A 19,101-nucleotide genomic window follows, 5' to 3' on the forward strand; every position below is an offset into this window, starting at 1 on the left:
AAGTCAACCGTGTTAAAATTTTAACTCGGAAGGTGCAGACACACAAATACATACAAAGAGGGTGTATTTAAGTTTGCCAGTAAGTGATGCAGACATCCACATCTCTATGCTGCATAATATGATCTAAGAAAATTATAATGGAGATTATTTTCAAACTCTCCCAAATAACCTAGGATAAAGAGTGTAAGTTGGAAGGGCAACAATATCACGAGATAAAATATTATATGCTATACAAAATGAACTAAGAAAATTATAACCAAAATGAAACAGTATAAAATCCTCAGAACAAGTAAATTTATGAGCTGGCAATCAAAAGGTTTCAGTCTGTTAAGTTTTGGACTATAAAAACCTGTTATTGAATGTAAAATGAAAACATTACATGAAAGATAGAAAGAAAGAAGAAGAGTGTTTCCTTTTTTTTTATCTCTTTATTGCATATCTGTTGCTTTCAAGTTTGCCTGCAAAATATAGTTTGAATAATTCTTTTTTATGAAACTTTAACCTTTTCATTTCAGTATTTCCACACTATATGTCTTTGAAATGTTAAAAACAAAACAAAACAAAAAAAAACTCTTTATGTTTTCAAATGTACTACACCCAAATTGAGTCATGTAAAATGATAGTTCTCTCCACAAGATAAGGATGACAAAAATATAAAGGCCTGACAACTTCAACAAGTCCTACTGACATATGAGCAAGAAACACATTTGACTCCTTTAATAATGCTTAGCCCTGAGCCCTGAGATTTCATATGAAGGCTAAAAATGTTAAAGAAGTCTTAGGGATAATGATTTCAATGATATGGCTGCTACACTTCTATCCAATTAATCTGGTGACAGACCCAGTTGGTTGCATCCATCTAATATATGCAGTATTTAAGGCGGTGAGCTGGCAGAATCATTAGCACTTCGAGTAGAATGCTTAGCAACATTTCATCTGTTTTTATGTTCTGAGTTCAAATTCTGCCAAGGTCGATTTTGCCTTTTATCCTTTCAGGGTCAATAAAATAAGTACCAGTTGAATACAGGGGTCAATGTAATCGATTTAATCCCTCCCCCAAAATTGCTGGCTTGAGCCAAAATTTGAAACCAATATATGTAGCAGTATAACCCTTTAACTCCAAAATTAAATTTAATGGTTATTCCAGTATTAATTTTATCTGCCAACAAAATAGAATTGATATTTTCAGGAAATCATGTTGTTGCTCTAATAAACTTGACATATCTCAACAAAAGATAGTTTCAAACAGGACATTCCTCAAGAAAAGATAGATTGGTATATAGAACTGCTTTCTCCAGTTAAGGGTAATGAAATTTTGATTGGATATATCTGGTTTCTGCAGTAAAAATGTTAAATCAGTTTACACAACATCAGGGAGACAAGAACTGTAACATTTGTGCAGTGCCCCTCTTATGAGAAAAATTATTTTTCAAGGTAAAATTTCTTCATATTTCCTCCCCATCTTTGGAAAAGAACCCAGGCAAAATGTTAGAATTTACCTCCTGTTACACCCATACAAACTTATTAATAGTTGCAAATTTTATTAATTGATTTTATACAATGCAGAGTACCCATAGTTTTCTCAGAATTATATATAATTTTTTTTACCACAGCCATCTAACTTCAAGATTGAGAAAAAAACAATTTTAAAAGAAAATGTGTGATCTGATTAATCTTTTTAATAGCTTGATGTAATGCAAACACATTAAGTTGATCAAATGTCAGTAACAAATAAGTAGCCAAATTTGCCTACTTTTTTTTTGAGCTTTTTTGTGTCTCTTTTTCATTTTATCTTTTTTTTTTTTAACCAAAATTATTTTTGAAATTGCGATATTAGAAAATTGAAATGAGTATAGAAATAACCCCTAAAATTTTCTGTTACATCCAAAGTTAGAGGAACAAACAAAACTCAGATATTTTGAATAATTTTTTTCATTTATTGCAGTTTACCTTATAACAGGTGTGATGTAAAAACTAAAGGGTCCAAATAATTTGTTGCTATTTTTCATTTCTTTTAAAATTTTAATTAAATAATTTATGCAGCTTCAGTTCTGCAATAATTTCAAGCAAGCATCCAATTCTTATCCCTTTTGTTACTGTATTTCTGCTGAAATACACTGCCTTGGCTTCAATTTATTTCAGAAAATAAATTTTGTCATTATTAAACTGGTGATTGAAATACAAATTGAAATGGAATTTCGATGGAAGGTTTTAGTAGAGTCAATTTTTAAACAGGAAATTAGTATCATAGAACCAAAGGTGGTTCCAAGTAGGTTGGCATGAAAAGGGTTGAGACTGGTTATAGATTCTGTGTGACCTTCCTCTTAATTATTCTTTCCAAAAGTAGTTTGTGTTCTAATTATTAATTCAGTAGACTTAACTTGCTTCCCGCTTAAATACCATCACCTTGCCATTGATGCAAGTATTTAGACTAGGTCTCACACCTGAAGATAACTGTCTCCTTTCCCACTGCCCTTCCTCTTGTGACTAATCATATTAATAAAAAAAAATTCATCTGTTTCTACATATAAGTGCAAAAAAATATTAATAATGCAGAAAACACTAACTTCTCTAACAATAACTCATTTTGAGTATAATCCATAAAATGTACACAGAATAGCAGGAAACCAAACAATAATGTATCTATCTGTTATTAATATATTCTGGTAAATTCAAACACGGATATGTGAGAGACAGAAACTGTATGGAAGCCCACTGTGTGTGTGTGCATATATATCTTTGTGCATGGGATTTTGTATCTGTGCTTGTCCTCCCCCCACTGCTTGACAACCAGTTTTGGTTTGTTTATATCTCCATGACAAAAATCCAAGAAAATCAATAAAATAATTACCAAACTTTAAAAAATAAATACTCGAGTCAATACCCTGCAAGGAAGGGCCCCAGCATGGCCACAGTGGAATGAGTGAAACAAGTAAAAGAAAGAACAAACACACACACATTAATTCCTTCCTACTTAATACAGCAAAGTAAGTAGATTCTTGCAAATCCTTGCTACTGGTACAAAGCAACAGCAGTTCACTGTCTAGTTTTCCAGGCTGGCAGGGTTAAACAAGTATGTATGATAGCAGGTTTCAAATGATATATCATCGTCATACCACCACCATCTTTATGAATCTAATATCCCATGATTTGATAAAAATACTTCATTCTTTTACTTTTTCTTTTTTTTTTTCTTCTTTTAAGCCTCCATCTAAATCTGTATAAGCAGTAGCTTTTCACCTAATACACATAACCCAGATACATTATATAATACTATCAAGCAATAGTCCTCAATTCTACAAACTAAACTGCCAATTAAGTAGCCTCTACATAGTCACTTGGCATGCAAGACATAGGAGCCAAATTTAATCCAAATCATTCTCTACAAATTTAACCCTTTAGTATTTAAACCGGTCATATCCAGCACAAATTTTCTACTAGTTTTATGTTCAAACCAACCAGATCCAGCCTCTCACACCTACCATACAATGTTACTGTAAAAATAAATAATCAAATCATTGGAATCACGAAACTAAAGAGATATTCCATGATTAGTTCAAAATAGTGTAAATGAATATGCATTACATTTGACAGAATAATCTGAATGCTAATGAGTTAAAGCAAGGGCATGTTGGAAAACATAGTCCAACACATCATCATCATCATCATCGTTTAACGTCCGCCTTCCATGCTAGCATGGGTTGGACGATTTGACTGAGGACTGGTGAAACCGGATGGCAACACCAGGCTCCAATCTAAAAAACAAAAAAAAAAAGACAGGATGGTCTCAGCTGAAATGTCTTTGATTATGAGTTTACCAAATCAGGGTTGACCAGTGACTAAAGAGTATTATGCCTTCTTTATCAAACGGAAACTAGGAATCATTCTGGAATAAATGAGTATCAGTAGCATCAAGGCTACAATGTTAACAGTACTCCTGAAAAGAAGTCTCTACATGTGCTGTCTGCTTTGCATCCAACTCCACACAGCAAACATTTATCTCATCCACCCCTATTACTTTCCGTACCGCTAAAGTTCATTACGACGTGCATACAAAAGCACCTCTGATTGCTTAAAGTCCACAAGGCCACCAGCCCTGAAAATATTCCTTCTATTGCTCTCGAATAATGCATTCCATAGTAGGCTTCTATCCTTGCCAAACTCTTCTCTCTTTCAACTGTGTCTCAAGAAGGGTAACCCTTCTGATCCCACCACCTATCACACTTTCATACTCCCTCTCAAAATCTGAATGAAGTCAGCCACTATAGCTTTCTGGAAAGCCAAATTTACCAGAAATCTACTCTTCTATGTCACTCACCAGTAGGTTCTTGTGTTCAAGAAATTTGGTGTAAATGTGTCACACCAATAAAATATTCAACTACACCTGACATGAATTTCCAAGCAAAACTGCTTAGTTATGGGCTCCATTCATCCTTCAAATCAATGTCTTCCAATCAGATACCACCATTACAGTATGTTCTGATGGAGCTCTCTCTTACCTACACTGTCAATTCTAGTGTGCCTCAAGGTTTGGTTTTGTCCTCCTCGTTCTTTCTCCAATATATCAGTAATCTACTTTCCATCACATCCAACAGTACCCATCCCTTATACAAATAATATCATCATTTATTCCTGCCAAACCTTCTGCATCCAAACATCATACAAATGCAGTCTATAAACCTCACACCAAATCAAGACTGACTCCACAAACAGAGTACTAGAAAACATTCTGCAATGGGCATCATGCCAACCCTGTCTCCTTCAACAAGAGACACAATCATTACACCTAACCCACCTTAAACATGAACAGCTTGCAACAATAATCCTCAAGGTCACTACAAATGATAGAGCTCACTATCACTGAGGACCTCCTGGTAACCGTACATTCTCAACATAGCCAAAAATTGTGTCTCAAGGGAAAAAAAACAGCAACTTAACTGATTGCTATGAAGTAACTCACCAAGACACTCCAACAGCTAGTCTGCAGACATGCAATTTCCTCCCCCAACACTCTCTCTCTCTGCTTTACTACTGCAACAACAATAGCTTCTTATCACAGCTAGCAGGTTTGTACCACCTTCACTTAAGGATTCCCAATCACTTGTCACCATATCACACCAAGCCCTATACTACCCACTATACATAGTCCTTCCATCTCAGAACACAGACCCTCAAGAATTACCCTCCTTGCTCATGTTTTTCACTTGCAGCCATCAACTTGTACCTATTCAAAAAGAACATTAACAGCATCATTCTCACTGATGTTAGAGAATCTGTGAAAACAATGAGCACGGTCCTTTTCTTCTAAATGCTCTTAAGAGTAGCTGTTCAATCTCAGTTTAATGGAGTTAAATAGAGGCTATTTAAGCATCTCCCTGGATAAGTTGCTAAGCTATTGCAAAAATCATTTTTAGATTACTGATATCTATTTCAAGATGTGTGAGTTGTGGCAGGCAGTATACAGAATTAACTGTTCTGCATAAATACACAATGAAACACCAGCTGTGGATTTGAACTGAAAACCCACATAATAATTTATCCACAAATTTATCACTTCTAATGATTTCACTGTTTTTATAGTATAGAACTGGAGACAATATCTATATATGAAAAATGGCTATTTTTGCTGACACTGCAGGAACCTGGAAGCGCTTCTTAATAACTGGAAGCTTAGCCATAATCCGTTAGGCCTTTATTGAAGGTCCTTTTAAATTTCTAATTTCTCCTACAGCTACGAGATTGGTTCTGTAATAAAATCAGGCACTCTACATAGAGGGAAAATAAATTGTGTAATATGCACACCTCTCTTCTCTCTCTCTCATATATATATATACACACACAGATATGCACAAGTATGTGCATGCATGTGCACACATACACACACCTTGATTATCTAGATAATTCTATAAGCTGCCACAAACAAAATATATACAGTTAAATAAAGAGCAAATATAAACAAGGTATCAACCAATCTGAGCAAATAACAGCTAAACATGTGGTAGCCACAGGCTGTTTCGGTAATGATAAAGTAGTTTTACTATTACAGATTTTATATCCATTTTAATATGTTGGCACATAAACTAAAAGGAGATTATATATATATATATATATATATATATATATATAATATATAAACATATCACACACAACATTATGATGGAGATATATGCATGCTTGAATGCTTCACTTATTGGGGACTATTTTTCTTGGAGGAGGAGGCGGAGTCTGCAACTAAAACTACAGAAGTTAGATGTGATATGATGCATCTCAAACAAAACAAAATAGAATAAAAATGGCTTGGTGACTGTTTAAGATGAGCTGAAAATAACCAGTTCAACTGAATAAAAAACATACTTGGTTAACAAATGTAACAAGAGATATCTCCTACAGAAAACAGCATAGGTGATGTGGATGAATATATCACTATAATGGAGACTGGAACACTATCTAGGTGGACAACTACTGTGAGCTACAGATTAATGACAGTTAGAATAAACAATAAACCTAAAATGAAATTATACATGAAGACCTGAAGGAGCTGCTTCTGAATAACCTAATAGGGAAATGAGTTAAGTGGAAAGAAGTTGCTCGGCTGACCCCCAATTAAGTCACGCAAGCATTAAAAAGCAGATGTTGAAAAGATGGTGGCAATAAAGAAATAAAAGATAAGACAGTATGAAAATGGCTTTCAACAAGAGAATGTCTTGAAGGGAAACCAATAAAATTAAACAGTAAATAAGATCTAAAATCTCTTGGAGATATCAAACCAAGATATTTCAAAAGAAAAATAAACTGGGAAACATCAAATTGGTAAAAGCATTTCTCAACCAATTTTCACCTACATCTCATTGAAAAACAGCACAGATTCAGCATGGGTAGAAAGCAAGCAGTTCAGCATATCTTTTCTTCTCTCTCTCTCTCTCTCTCTCTCTTAAGAATTTAATGTCTTACAAATTAAATCAAGCACACACAAAAAAAAGGTACTGATATAAAATCAATAACAAAGAAATAGCAAGCATCTATCTTTTTTATTGTGGAAAGATGGTAAAAGATAGGCTTTAAACAGATAAGGAACATCACATTAGAAAAAGAGCATGCTTGTGTCAATGAAAAGGAGAGGTGGGTATGGTTGTAGTTCTCATGGTATAGTGTTAAAGAGTATCAAGCCTACAAGAAAGAATATGAAAGAAAATCTTAACTGAAGATGAGACAGTAGGGGTGATACAACTACTCAGAGGATTTGCTAAATAGTGGAAATAGCATTTCATTATTATTATTATTATTTTGTTATTGCTTATTCAGAAGAGGAAGAGCAACATCCATGACCCTTTACAGGGTCTTCAAAACTGAGGGGGAAGATGCTGTCCTTAGACTGGAGATATAGTTGAAATGCTTACAGCAGAGTCTCTACTCAACCAAAGGTACAACAGAGCTGGTGGTGGTGCAAGATGGTTAACAGATTAAATGTGTCACCTAAGAACAGGAATGATCCCTCAGAAAGGCCACATAAATTTCATCTACCAAATCTCAAGGCTTTGGTTGAGTCAACCAAAGCCTTGATGTTATGTACAAAGTACTACACAGTAGTTTGGACTGGAAACTATACAGTTGCCTGTGCTCTATTTGACATGGGACACATTTTTTTTCTGAATGCCAGCCAGCCAGAAGGTCCCAGCACATATAACAGAGTAATATTCTATCAAAGTCTAGCCAGAAAACTGTAACAATCAAAGGATTTCGTTTATCAGAAATACTTTTATGATATAAAACCTAGTTTCATAGATACGACCAAAGCTTATTGACTTGTATTTTTACTCAACAGATGTGATCTTTATTTCACTAAAACATTAATTCACAGAAAAAAATCCAGATAATACTATTTAATGCTCAATATGGATTTTGAGCGTGGCCGTTGCCAGTACCGCCTGACTGGCTCCTGTAGGATTTTCGAGCAAGATCGTTGCCAGTGCCCCTGGACTGGCTTGTGCGGGTGGCACATAAAAGACACCATTTCAAGCGTGGCCGTTTTCGTGCGGGTGACACGTAAAAGCATCCACTACACTCTCTGAGTGGTTGGCGTTAGGAAGGGCATCCAGCTGTAGAAACTCTGCCAAATCAGACTGGAGCCTGGTGTTGCCATCCGGTTTCACCAGTCCTCAGTCAAATCGTCCAACCCATGCTAGCATGGAAAGCGGACGTTAAACGATGATGATGATGATGATGATGATGATGATGGATAATTATACTTCAAACAAATAAAATAGATTTTCATCTGAATCAAGGTAAAAAAAAAAAAATCTTAACAATTTGTGGTTTGATATTAGTGAAATGACAAAATATTCATGCACACTTACACTTGCCTTGACAGTTTTCAGGAAGAGAAAATCATCCATGGGTACTCCAGAGATAGAGGAATGGGAGTTGTGATATCATAAAAGTGAAGCTACCACTGCAAATCACATACTCACTTTGCCCAGAGTTTACTAACCTACATTCATTTATGTACCAATTAATTGATACCAAAATAATTGTTTAAACAAGGAGAATATTTTTGTGCTATGATCAAGGTATTAAATCTTTTTTATCTCACATTGCTACAATCACAAGTCCAATTCTGAACTTTGATGCTCCATGCCTGTCAGCCTTCATCCAGCAATTCTACAATCATTTTCCTATATTCTGTCTGCTATAAAGTCTTACTAATTAGATATATACACTAAACACTAGTTGGAGCTTCAGTCAACAAGACAGTTTCTACAGACATCAAACATGTTAGGAATAGCAGCCAAATCTTGCTCAAATCATATGCTGGTGTCTTAAAAATAAAAGATAAGTGTTTAAATAAAAATACAGGACAGTCATAGCTGGAACACTTTTGATTATAGGTTTACTAGATCAGCGCTGATCTCTAGCTAAACAACAACTACTTGGAGCTAACGATTATTAAGTTCAAGTACTAAGTACATAAGCATACTTCATGTCAGAGTAACAGCTCCTTCTATAACCTTCTGTCCCAGAGCCACTGGGAAAGCCACTATGTTGTCATCTGAGCCATTAAAAATAGCAGCCAAATAGCCATTAAGTTATACTTCACAATATCTAAAGGGGAAAGGATACACTAGAATAATCCATTATAGCCCTAGGAATGTACTACTCAAAAGAGTGAGCTGTTCATGGCTGGGTTGCCTTTGATCATATGTATGCTCTATCAGGGTTGACCTGCAACTAAACAAGAACAAAAACAGCAATCACCTCCTGCCTTCACCCCTTCTCTTCCTCATTACCTGCTAAACTTAATTATTCCAACACAACATTACTCATGGCAACCACACCCCCACAAACAGAAGCCTGCTGTTCCAGTCTGAGAGGGTCCTATGGAGCCATGGATTTCTGCCTTTCTATTCTGCATTATAATAGATCAAAGTAGAAATATTTCAAATGAGAGGTAATTTAGGTGAGTGACTCACAATGGAATAATAATATTCAAGGGTTCTTTAGACAGGCATTAATGTAAAACAAGAGACGCCCAAAAGGGCAAGATGGCAAGATGGTGTGAGGGTGGTTGCTATGGCATTGAGGTAGATCCGGCCACCCCCATTAATGGGAACAAAACCCAAATTTAAAACATTGGATGATGATGATGATGAAGAGAATATGATTAACTGTAGACATTACTGAAAAAAAAGTAGTGAAGGTGTTGAAGACAAACAGAATGCTAGTCCAGGTGACAGCACTTTTCTTAAGAGAAGGACCTGGTTGTCAAAAATTGAGTACACACATATGCATGTACATGCACACACATATATACATCCATATACACACATACATACATTAAACAGGGTTATGTGGTTTAAGGATCATTCCCAACAATGCATGGCACACCAAGCGAGTTCTGCTGTGGTCTCAGGTGGCAAGAGGAATTTGAAACAGAAACTAGCAGAGAGAGAGGGGGGGAGAGAGGGGGGGGAGAGATAGAGAGAGAGAGGTCATCTTCATTATCGTTTACATCCACTTTCCAATTTTTGGGAAGCGGTGTCCTTTTTTATGCCAATCCTTTCATCTGCCTCTCACGGTATACAGAAATATCTCAGTGTATCTATTCTACAAAACCAGCATACAGGGTAAGCAAACATGCCCAGCCCTTCCCCACATACATATATATCATAACTATGTTAAAGTCTTAATTTTTTCATAGGAGTCCCTTCAGTTCATTTTGAACAATAAAGTTCTTAAAGCCATCATTAACATTTCTATACTTTCAGTCTCATCATCGCAATCATGTGAAATGTTATTGGCATATGTAACTGCCATATTTTGTGGTAGGAAAATGTGATGTCTATAAACTTTATCACCTACATTTATTAAGACACTGTTGGAATTTGCTCATTGTACACTTACAAGAAGGAGCAACTACAGCACAATATGCCATAAAACTAGACTGGAAAACATTAATAGACAACATATCCATACTATATAGAATTCTCCACAAAAATAGATGATTAATGAAAGAAGCATTACTCATTAATAAAGCACAATGCTAAAATAAACTCACAGGCATATATGTTGTAAACAAAATAAACATGTAACTTAATGATGTGTAACTTCAATGATAAAATTTCAGATTCCAAGAGAGTAGGTAAAATACTAACATAGAGACCAAGAAAAGTCAGTGTGAGATGAAAGCGACAACAGAGTTTATGAAACGAGTATCTTAGGATATATAGAGGGAAAAGAGATGGATAGGTGGAGGTATAGACACAGAGAGAGAGCGATGGATAGGTAGAAATAGATAAATGGAAATTGTAGTTGTGGCCGATGCCAGTTCTGCTTGACTGGCACCTGTGCTGGTGGGACGTAATAAGCACCATTCAAGCATGGGTCAATGCCAGTACCACCTGACTGGCTCCCTGTGCCGGTGGCACATAAAAAGCACCATCTGAACGTGGTCGATGCCAGTCCCCCCACCCCTTGACTGGTTCCTGTACCGGTGGCACGTAAAAAGCACCAACCAAACATGGTCGATGCCAGTGCCGCCTGACATGTAAAAAGCACCCACTACACTCTCGGAGTGGTTGCGTTAGGAAGGGCATCCAGCTGTAGAAACCTTGCCAGATCAGATTGGAGCCTGGCACAGCCTACTGGCTTGCCTGTCTCCAGTCAAACCGCCCAACCCATGCCAGCATGGAAAACGTACGTTAAACAATGATGATGATAGATAAATAGATAGATAAAGAGAGAGAGAGAGATGATAGGTAGAGGTAGCTAGGCACAGAAGTGGCTGTGTGGTAAGTAGCTTGCTTACCAACCGCATGGTTCAGGGTTCATTCCCACTGCGTGGCACCTTGGGCAAGTGTCTTCTACTCTAGCCTCAGGCCGACCAAAGCCTTGTGAGTGGATTTGGTAGACAGAAACTGAAAGAAGCCCGTCGTATATATATGTATGTATGTATGTATGTATATATATATATATATATATATATATATATATATATATATATATATATATATATATATATATATATATATATGTATGTATGTATGTGTTTGTGTGTCTGTCCCCCAACATCGCTTGATAACTGATGCTGGTGTGTTTACGTCCCCGTAACTTAGCAGTTCGGCAATAGAGACCGATAGAATAAGTACTAGGCTTCCAAAGAATAAGTCCTGGGGTTGATCTGCTCGACTAAAGGCGGTGCTCCAGCATGGCCGCAGTCAAATGACTGAAACAAGTAAAAGAGTATATATATATATATATATATATATATATATATATATATATGCAAGAGAGAGATTGGGGAAAAGGAAGAGCATGAGAGATAATGGATGAAAAAGAGACAGATAGATAGAGTCCATCGTACCAATACAGTGCAGCTTGACCTTTAGCTATACAACAATATCCTCCTAAGTTTGCACTAAACTATGTTCATTTGATCAATTGAACAAATTAATAACTATTTTTGATATGAAATACCAGTTCATATAGTTCAAGGTTGAACATCACTTGAACAACAGAGGATATGTTTCACTACACTGGGTAAAAAGGAAAATTTGTATTTACTTTATTTATGGGTCCATGTGTGTCCCTACATATGTGTATGCATGAGTGTGCATATGTGCTGTGTTATCATTCTACACCCATTTTCCCAAACTTGCATGGGTTGGACAGGTCTTTTCCACTGCAGTGTATAGCCATGTGTTACAGTCCCTTTATCATCCCCTTTATAGGATTCAGCATCCTAATATCACCCTTTACCACTTCTTTCCACATTGCCCTCAGTCTTCCACTTCCATGATCCACCTCCTCTTGAATTACTTGATACTTCTGTGCCCACTGTGATCCCCTACATGCCTTATATTTTTGTACCACATAATCTTCACCCTTTTTTATACAACAGCCAATTCCTATAATACCCAGTTTGGCTTTCAACTCACTTGTGTTCCATTGTTCATTCACACCAACATTACACATTCAGTAGAGCTTGCTCATTCAACTCTTCCTGCCTTCATGCATTGCCTGCATTCAATTTCACAAACACTTAGTATCATACTTCATACAGAAGTATCATTCAATCTAATCCTATACCAGAAAGAATCCCTTTTTTACCAGCACAGGTGATTACTTGGTCAACATTTTCTACCCCATTCTTACTCTGGCTATTTAGCTTTCAGAACACCTGCCTCAGCTATTGACCAAGTAATAGAAATGATCGACTATTTCTACAGAGCATTCTCAGTATTTTCAGGAATACATTTTATAAATGCTCTTCGTATGTCTACTACACCCAAAGTCCTCTCTCAACCTATATGCAATCTCACTGAACTTCTTCTGCACCAGTAGTTTATACTGTTTAAGAAGTAATTGACTCCTGTGACACCAAGTTCAATTATTGAACATATTTACACACTTCATTTTTCAATTGTAGTTTTTGAGTCAATGAGGTGGCTCTCATTGCGGTCACTCAACCTGCTAGAAATAACAGCAACATTCCCTTTAACCCTGCACTCTGTCAAATGTGATGCTTATTTATTCACATTGTTTTATGTTAATCATGCATTATCTTGTAGCTCTGAAATTTTGATAATGTGATGTTTATTTTCAGAATGATATTATTAAGTAGATCTAAGAGGCCACATGCGGCCAGTTTAAACATAAGATTGGTGGAATTTGGGCCTGATACGACAAGTTTGTTTGCTATTGCTAAAGGGTTAAATCACACCCAACCATCTTTAAAAATGTAGAATATAGTTCTAAATACACAACTGGAACACTTTTGAGCACAAGTCTGCTCTGTTTCTATCAGAACTGTCAAGAGGATAAACAACAACAACAACAACAGGTATGTTATATAAACACAAACACAAATATCCACATATGTAAACAATTAAAATAAGTGAACTGGGTTGCTTTGATATTCAATTAGTTAAGAGACTTCATATGTTATAGAAAGCAACCTCAAAAGGAACTAAAAAGCCTCTAAAAAAATGGGGTTATCTTTTTTCTATTGCTTAGTTAAGAAAAGGGCAACACTCGTGACCCTCTCAAGGACCTCTGCAAATGGTAGGAGGAAGAAGGGAAGTTATTCTTAAACCAAAGGACCTAACCCAAATGCTTACACTAAGGTGGATTCTGCCAAACGAACTCAGTATGATGGTATTAACCCATGGGATATCAAACTAATTCATATCCATATAATAGAATGCAAGTAGAAACTTCATAGAACATATGTGTGAAACAAAAGTGTTTTGCTTATGCTAGTATTGATACAATATACAATATAATAAAAAGTAGCTCCTAGTAAGTAAATTCTATAATGTGATTTCGATTCCTGATCAAAACAATTTCATTTCACTTGCAATATTGTTTGTGTCTTTGGGAAAGTCATGTACATTACAACATCTCATTTTTACCTGCCCTATAAAATAATTAATTCTGCAACCTTGAGTCCTAGCCAAAAAAAAATGGTATTATAAGAAGTCATATCAATGCTATGTAGGTTAAATATTTGATAAAGATCTGTAGTTTTGGAAGATAGATTTATGTTAGTTTTAGCAACGGATGGGGGGGAGAGAGAGAGTGAGAGAGAGAGAGCGTCTCCCCACCAACCCTTAGTTTGGTTATTATTGGTTCAGATACATTATCAACGTTAACACCCACTGTTCCCAGACATTTTCACCTTTGCAGATTGTTAGGATATAAATGTAGAGAAGAAAAAAAAAAATAATCAGAAAGAAACCGAGTGAAGAAAAACTTGGGAAGGCGAACATCTATGATGTTGTGCTTGAATGAAAATAAGCATGCATATATATATAAACTCACACACACACATTTAGACACAGATAAGACTTCGCAAAAAATAAAACGATAGCTACACACAGTATGATCCCCTAAAACTATAGATATATGCCATACCTTTATGTATGTTTGCATGAATATATATATATATATATATATATCATCATCATCATCGTCGTTTAACGTCCGCTTTCCATGCTAGCATGGGTTGGACGATTTGATATATATAAAGAGAGTGGCAGATATATGTGTATACATCCACAAGAAAAGTACCGATTTGGAAATTGTGATAAACATGTGAATGCATTTGTTATTCTTATTTAGTAACATACATGCATTTTACCCACTTAAAAAATGGACACACACACACACACACACACACACACACACATATATGAACACAAATACACTGCTAACTTGAAAACAGATGCTAGTGCATATGTTCACACAAGCACACACTCACACCTAGAATTGGGGGTTGTGCTTGCACAAATAAATGAATAAAAGATTACAGGAACACTGTATTTTTGCCTTGCAGACATGCACATATAACTACACTCACACACATTTTACTAAGTTTCACTTGAGTATACGCTAACACTCATGTACATAAACAGTGTAGTGTAGCTGAATGTAAAAATACACACACACACTATAACTAGCTAAATGAAGAATTACACAGTGTCCATATAACAATAAACATCTCATACAAACTACTACTACTACTACTACTACTACTACTATTACTACTCTCACAGAAATAACAACATCATAGTAGGAGAGAATGTAAATCTAACAGTAATCAGCTGAGATAATAACTCAGATATGGCAACACTGTTGCTTATAGTATCATGCTTTTGACCATGTGTGTGTGTGAGTGAGTGTGTGTGTGTGTGTGTGTGTGTGTGTGTGTGTGTGTGTGTGTATGCATACGTGTATGCGTGTAATGCATGTTTGTGTGTTTGAATAATGCACGATTTGTGTTGTGTTTGCACGTATGTGGCATTTATGTGCATGCACATGCATGTACTTGTGCACATCTGTGCGCATGTGTGCACACATGCCCGTGTGAAACTGCTTGATAAATAAAATGTCAAGATAAAGCTGAATGAACACAAAAGGAAATGATATCAGTGATGATCATAATAATGATGATGTTGATGATGATCATGATCATGATACAATACAACTATAGGTGTGGTTTGGAATTTCAAATGCCAACATAATAATCCTACTGTAAACAACAAACAAACTGAAATAAAAAATAAAATTTTACTTATACAGAAAAAAAAATGCAGTGTAGGAGGGGTTAGATCATTGTAATTTTTTTTTTCTTTTTCAAAACCTGTTTTCATATTTAGAGCAATATTAAAAAAAAAAATTAAAATTCATAAAAATGGACCATTAGGTCACCAGACCTTATCTCTAAACAATCCTATACAAGTTACCTGTTACTAACTGCACATGCTAAGATAAAAAACATTCGTTTTTCTTTTTTCTTTTTTGAGCCCATGCATCCAATATGATAAAAATTTATGAAGTATTTAACATGGAAGAGTTAATAACAGATCCACATATCTAAGCAAGTTAAAAGAGGTACTGAAGAACTAAATAAATCACGGGCTGTATACTCATATTTTGCTTACAAAAATTTCAGTAAGTCTCTTTCTGGGCTACACATTCACTTCTATACATCGACCTGTTGGGAAGAATTTTCTTGTGACAGAAATGAAGTTACCTCCAGTCCCAATCCAATATAATGAAAAGCATTCCAGTTATTACTCTCTTATTATTTCATTCAAACATAATGTACTGAGATATACAACATCCTATAAGTCCTTTTCTTTTTAAGATGACAGGACATGACTGGAAGAAGATTTGGCTGCTATTTCTAGCAGATCAAGTGTCCACAACTTAGGTTTCCTAACTACTGATATCTCCTGACTCAATGGATCCTTATGGTTTAAACAAAGATCAACAAACCATCATCATCAATAATGTAATAGTAACCTCAAATGGTTCAATATGATAATGGATAATTAGTTTCAATGAAAGTAATGCGAAATGTTTTACAGAAAGGACCTATGTACATCAATGCATAACAGGACAGTTTATGACTGTTATAAATGAAAACCCCAATAACAAAAGAATGAAATCATAAGGATTGATCCAATTGTAATATTTTATTGGCCTTGGAGACAAAGCTGATTCTAACATGAATTGAACTCTGAACAGGAATGTATACAATCTAATGCTCTGCTATTTAAGCCATTATTACTAATAATAGGATAGCAGTGATAATAACAATTGTAATCATACTTGTTTCTAAAATCGGCGTAAAGCCAGAAATTTAAGTAAGGGGAACGATCAATTATAATCAATCCCAATATTTGGTTGGTACTTTCTTCTATTGACCCTGGAGGAATGAAAGGTAACATTGACCTGGGAAAGGTATGAATTCAGAACATAAAGAACCATGAGAAATATTACAAGACCAATCATCATCATCATCATCATTATTATTGTTTAATGTCCACTTTCCATGCTGGCAGGGGTCAGATGGTTTGACTGAGAACTGGCAAGCCAGGAGGCTGCACCAGGCTCCAATGTTCTAACAATAATAATAATGATCTTTTCTACTATAGGTACGAGACCTGAAATTTTGGGGATTAGTTGATTACATCAACCCAGTGTTTCACTGGTACTTAGTTTATCAACCCCAAAAGGATGAAAGACAAAGTTGATCTCAGTGGAATAATAATAATAATAATTCTTTTTACTATAGACACAAGGCTTGAAATTTTGGAGGAAGGGGTCAGTTGATTCTATCAACCACAGTGCTCACCTGGTTCATACTTTATCAACTCCAAAAGGATGCAAGGCAAAGACAACCCAGGCAGCATTTGAACTCATTAATGTAAAATGAAACAAATGCTGCTGAGCATTTCATCTGGCATGTTAACGATTCTGCCAGATTGCTGCTTTATTATAATAATAATAATGACAATAATAATATTGGTTTCAAATTTTGCCACAGGGGCAGCCATTTTGGGGGAGAGGATATGTCGATTACATCAACCCAGTGTTCAACTGGTACTTAATTTATTGACCCTGAAAGGATGAAAAGCAAAGTCGACCTCGGCAGAATTTGAACTCAGAACATAGTGACAGGTGAAATACCGGTAAGCATTTTGTCCAGCATGCTAACAATTCTGCCTACTCACCGCCTTGATAATAATAATAATCATAATAATAATAATAATAATAATAATAATAATAATAATAATAATAAAATAATGATCAAATTTGCATTGAAATAAAATATTACTTACTGTTTCAAACATTTTTACCAAATTGTGAACAGATTTGCGTGAACTATATCGTACTAAAGAGGCCAAGCTACGGCTCCGTTTCCCTATCAGAGTACTTTGTGGCAGTTCTTCCTCCTCTTCATGGATAGTTCCATAATCCGGCCGACCAATCCGTGATGACAGGGATAAAGACCGATGTGAGTAAATTTTCCGGTTCTTAGCTCTGCTCCTTGATTGATGAAAACTGCTCTCTTCTTTTTCTTTTAATGCTAAAATTCTTCGACATTTCGAAGCCATTGTAAATGTTATATGTAAAATACCAAAGTACAAAGCACCCACCACTAGAAATGAAAATTATCTCCAACTATGCATGCAGGAACACTCACAAAAAGATATCAGACTCCAAAGCATCAGATATTTAAACTATATAAACAAAAAGTTTCCAAAAAAAAACAAGGAATATAAAGAATTTTGGAAGATTTTATATACATACATACATACAGGCACACACACTCACTCACTCACACACACACACTCCCTCACTCACATGCACACACAATTTTAAGAAAACTTCTAAAACTAACTTTTTACATATTCAAACATAGTTTGTTGTGAAATTTAGATAGCAAAAGAAAAAAATTAAAAATACAAGAGCTTAGAGAAGCAAAATAGATTAATAGAAATTACTTTAAAACCAAACTATTGGAAAAGACATTGAGGAAATGGGCTAGACTAATTAACTCCTTGAAACATGTTGAATAGAAATGCTTGAAGTTACAGCTGACAGACCCCCCACAAAAAATAAAATAAAATAAAGTACATAACAGTTTTTACAGGTTACTGCACAAATCAATTCCATAGAAAACTTAGTTGAAAGATCAAATAGCATATGTGAAAACAATTTGTCATACATTATGTCAGACAGTACTAGGCTAGGAGCAACAGAATTTTAAAAAAGGTATGATAGTGAAAAAACTAGGTAGAAACATCTTACTACAACTTAACAGGTGTCACCTGAGTATTTTTCAGTACAGTGCTAAAAAAACCTAGCAGCAGATAACTAAAGTGACAAAAATAGTAACTTTTGCAAATATAATTAAATAAAAGAAAAATCTAATGAGGGACCAAAACAACAAAACAAAAGAAAAAAATAAACAGAAAAGAAAGAAGAGAGTCCTGATAAAATCTCCTCCCCAGCCAAATCGCCAGCTCACTTCAGTAGGAGCCCTCAACAACAGACTGGCAAGAGAGAGTTTGATGAACACAGTACTGCTTATGAAGTTACCACCTGATATTTATAAATACCATAGTAGGGTGGAAGGTAAAAAGATTCCTTAGCCTCTGCATTAACCAATGCTATGTTGAATCTCTCTCTTTCTCTCTCTCTCTCTCTCTTTCTCACACACACAAAGACACACACACACACACACACTTCTCTCTCGTAGTTACTCTTTCCTTCCTCTTTGAGCAGTAGCTGGCACACCCAATCATAGCAGAC

General features: G+C 35.5%; 1 protein-coding gene across 35 annotated transcripts in view; it reads right to left on the bottom strand.

Moving 5' to 3' along the window:
- LOC106875150 (FERM domain-containing protein 4A) overlaps positions 1-19,101 on the bottom strand; it is a 363,595-nt gene that overhangs the window by 261,946 nt on the left and 82,548 nt on the right. For 6 of the 35 annotated variants that reach the window (XM_014923159.3, XM_089347831.1, XM_014923158.3 and 3 more), the window contains exon 1: positions 17,625-19,003. The exons of 27 other annotated variants lie outside the window; for them this stretch is intronic. In XM_014923159.3, coding sequence (XP_014778645.1) covers positions 17,625-17,900 — 276 coding nt within the window. In that variant the 5' untranslated portion in view covers positions 17,901-19,003. Of the gene's footprint in view, positions 1-17,624; positions 19,076-19,101 lie in introns of those variants that run through there. 2 more of the 35 variants (XM_089347830.1, XM_089347832.1) reach the window with 2 other exon arrangements.

Source organism: Octopus bimaculoides, chromosome 2, assembly GCF_046866305.1.
Source record: "Octopus bimaculoides isolate indiv1 chromosome 2, ASM4686630v1, whole genome shotgun sequence".
Lineage (NCBI taxonomy): Eukaryota > Metazoa > Mollusca > Cephalopoda > Octopoda > Octopodidae > Octopus > Octopus bimaculoides.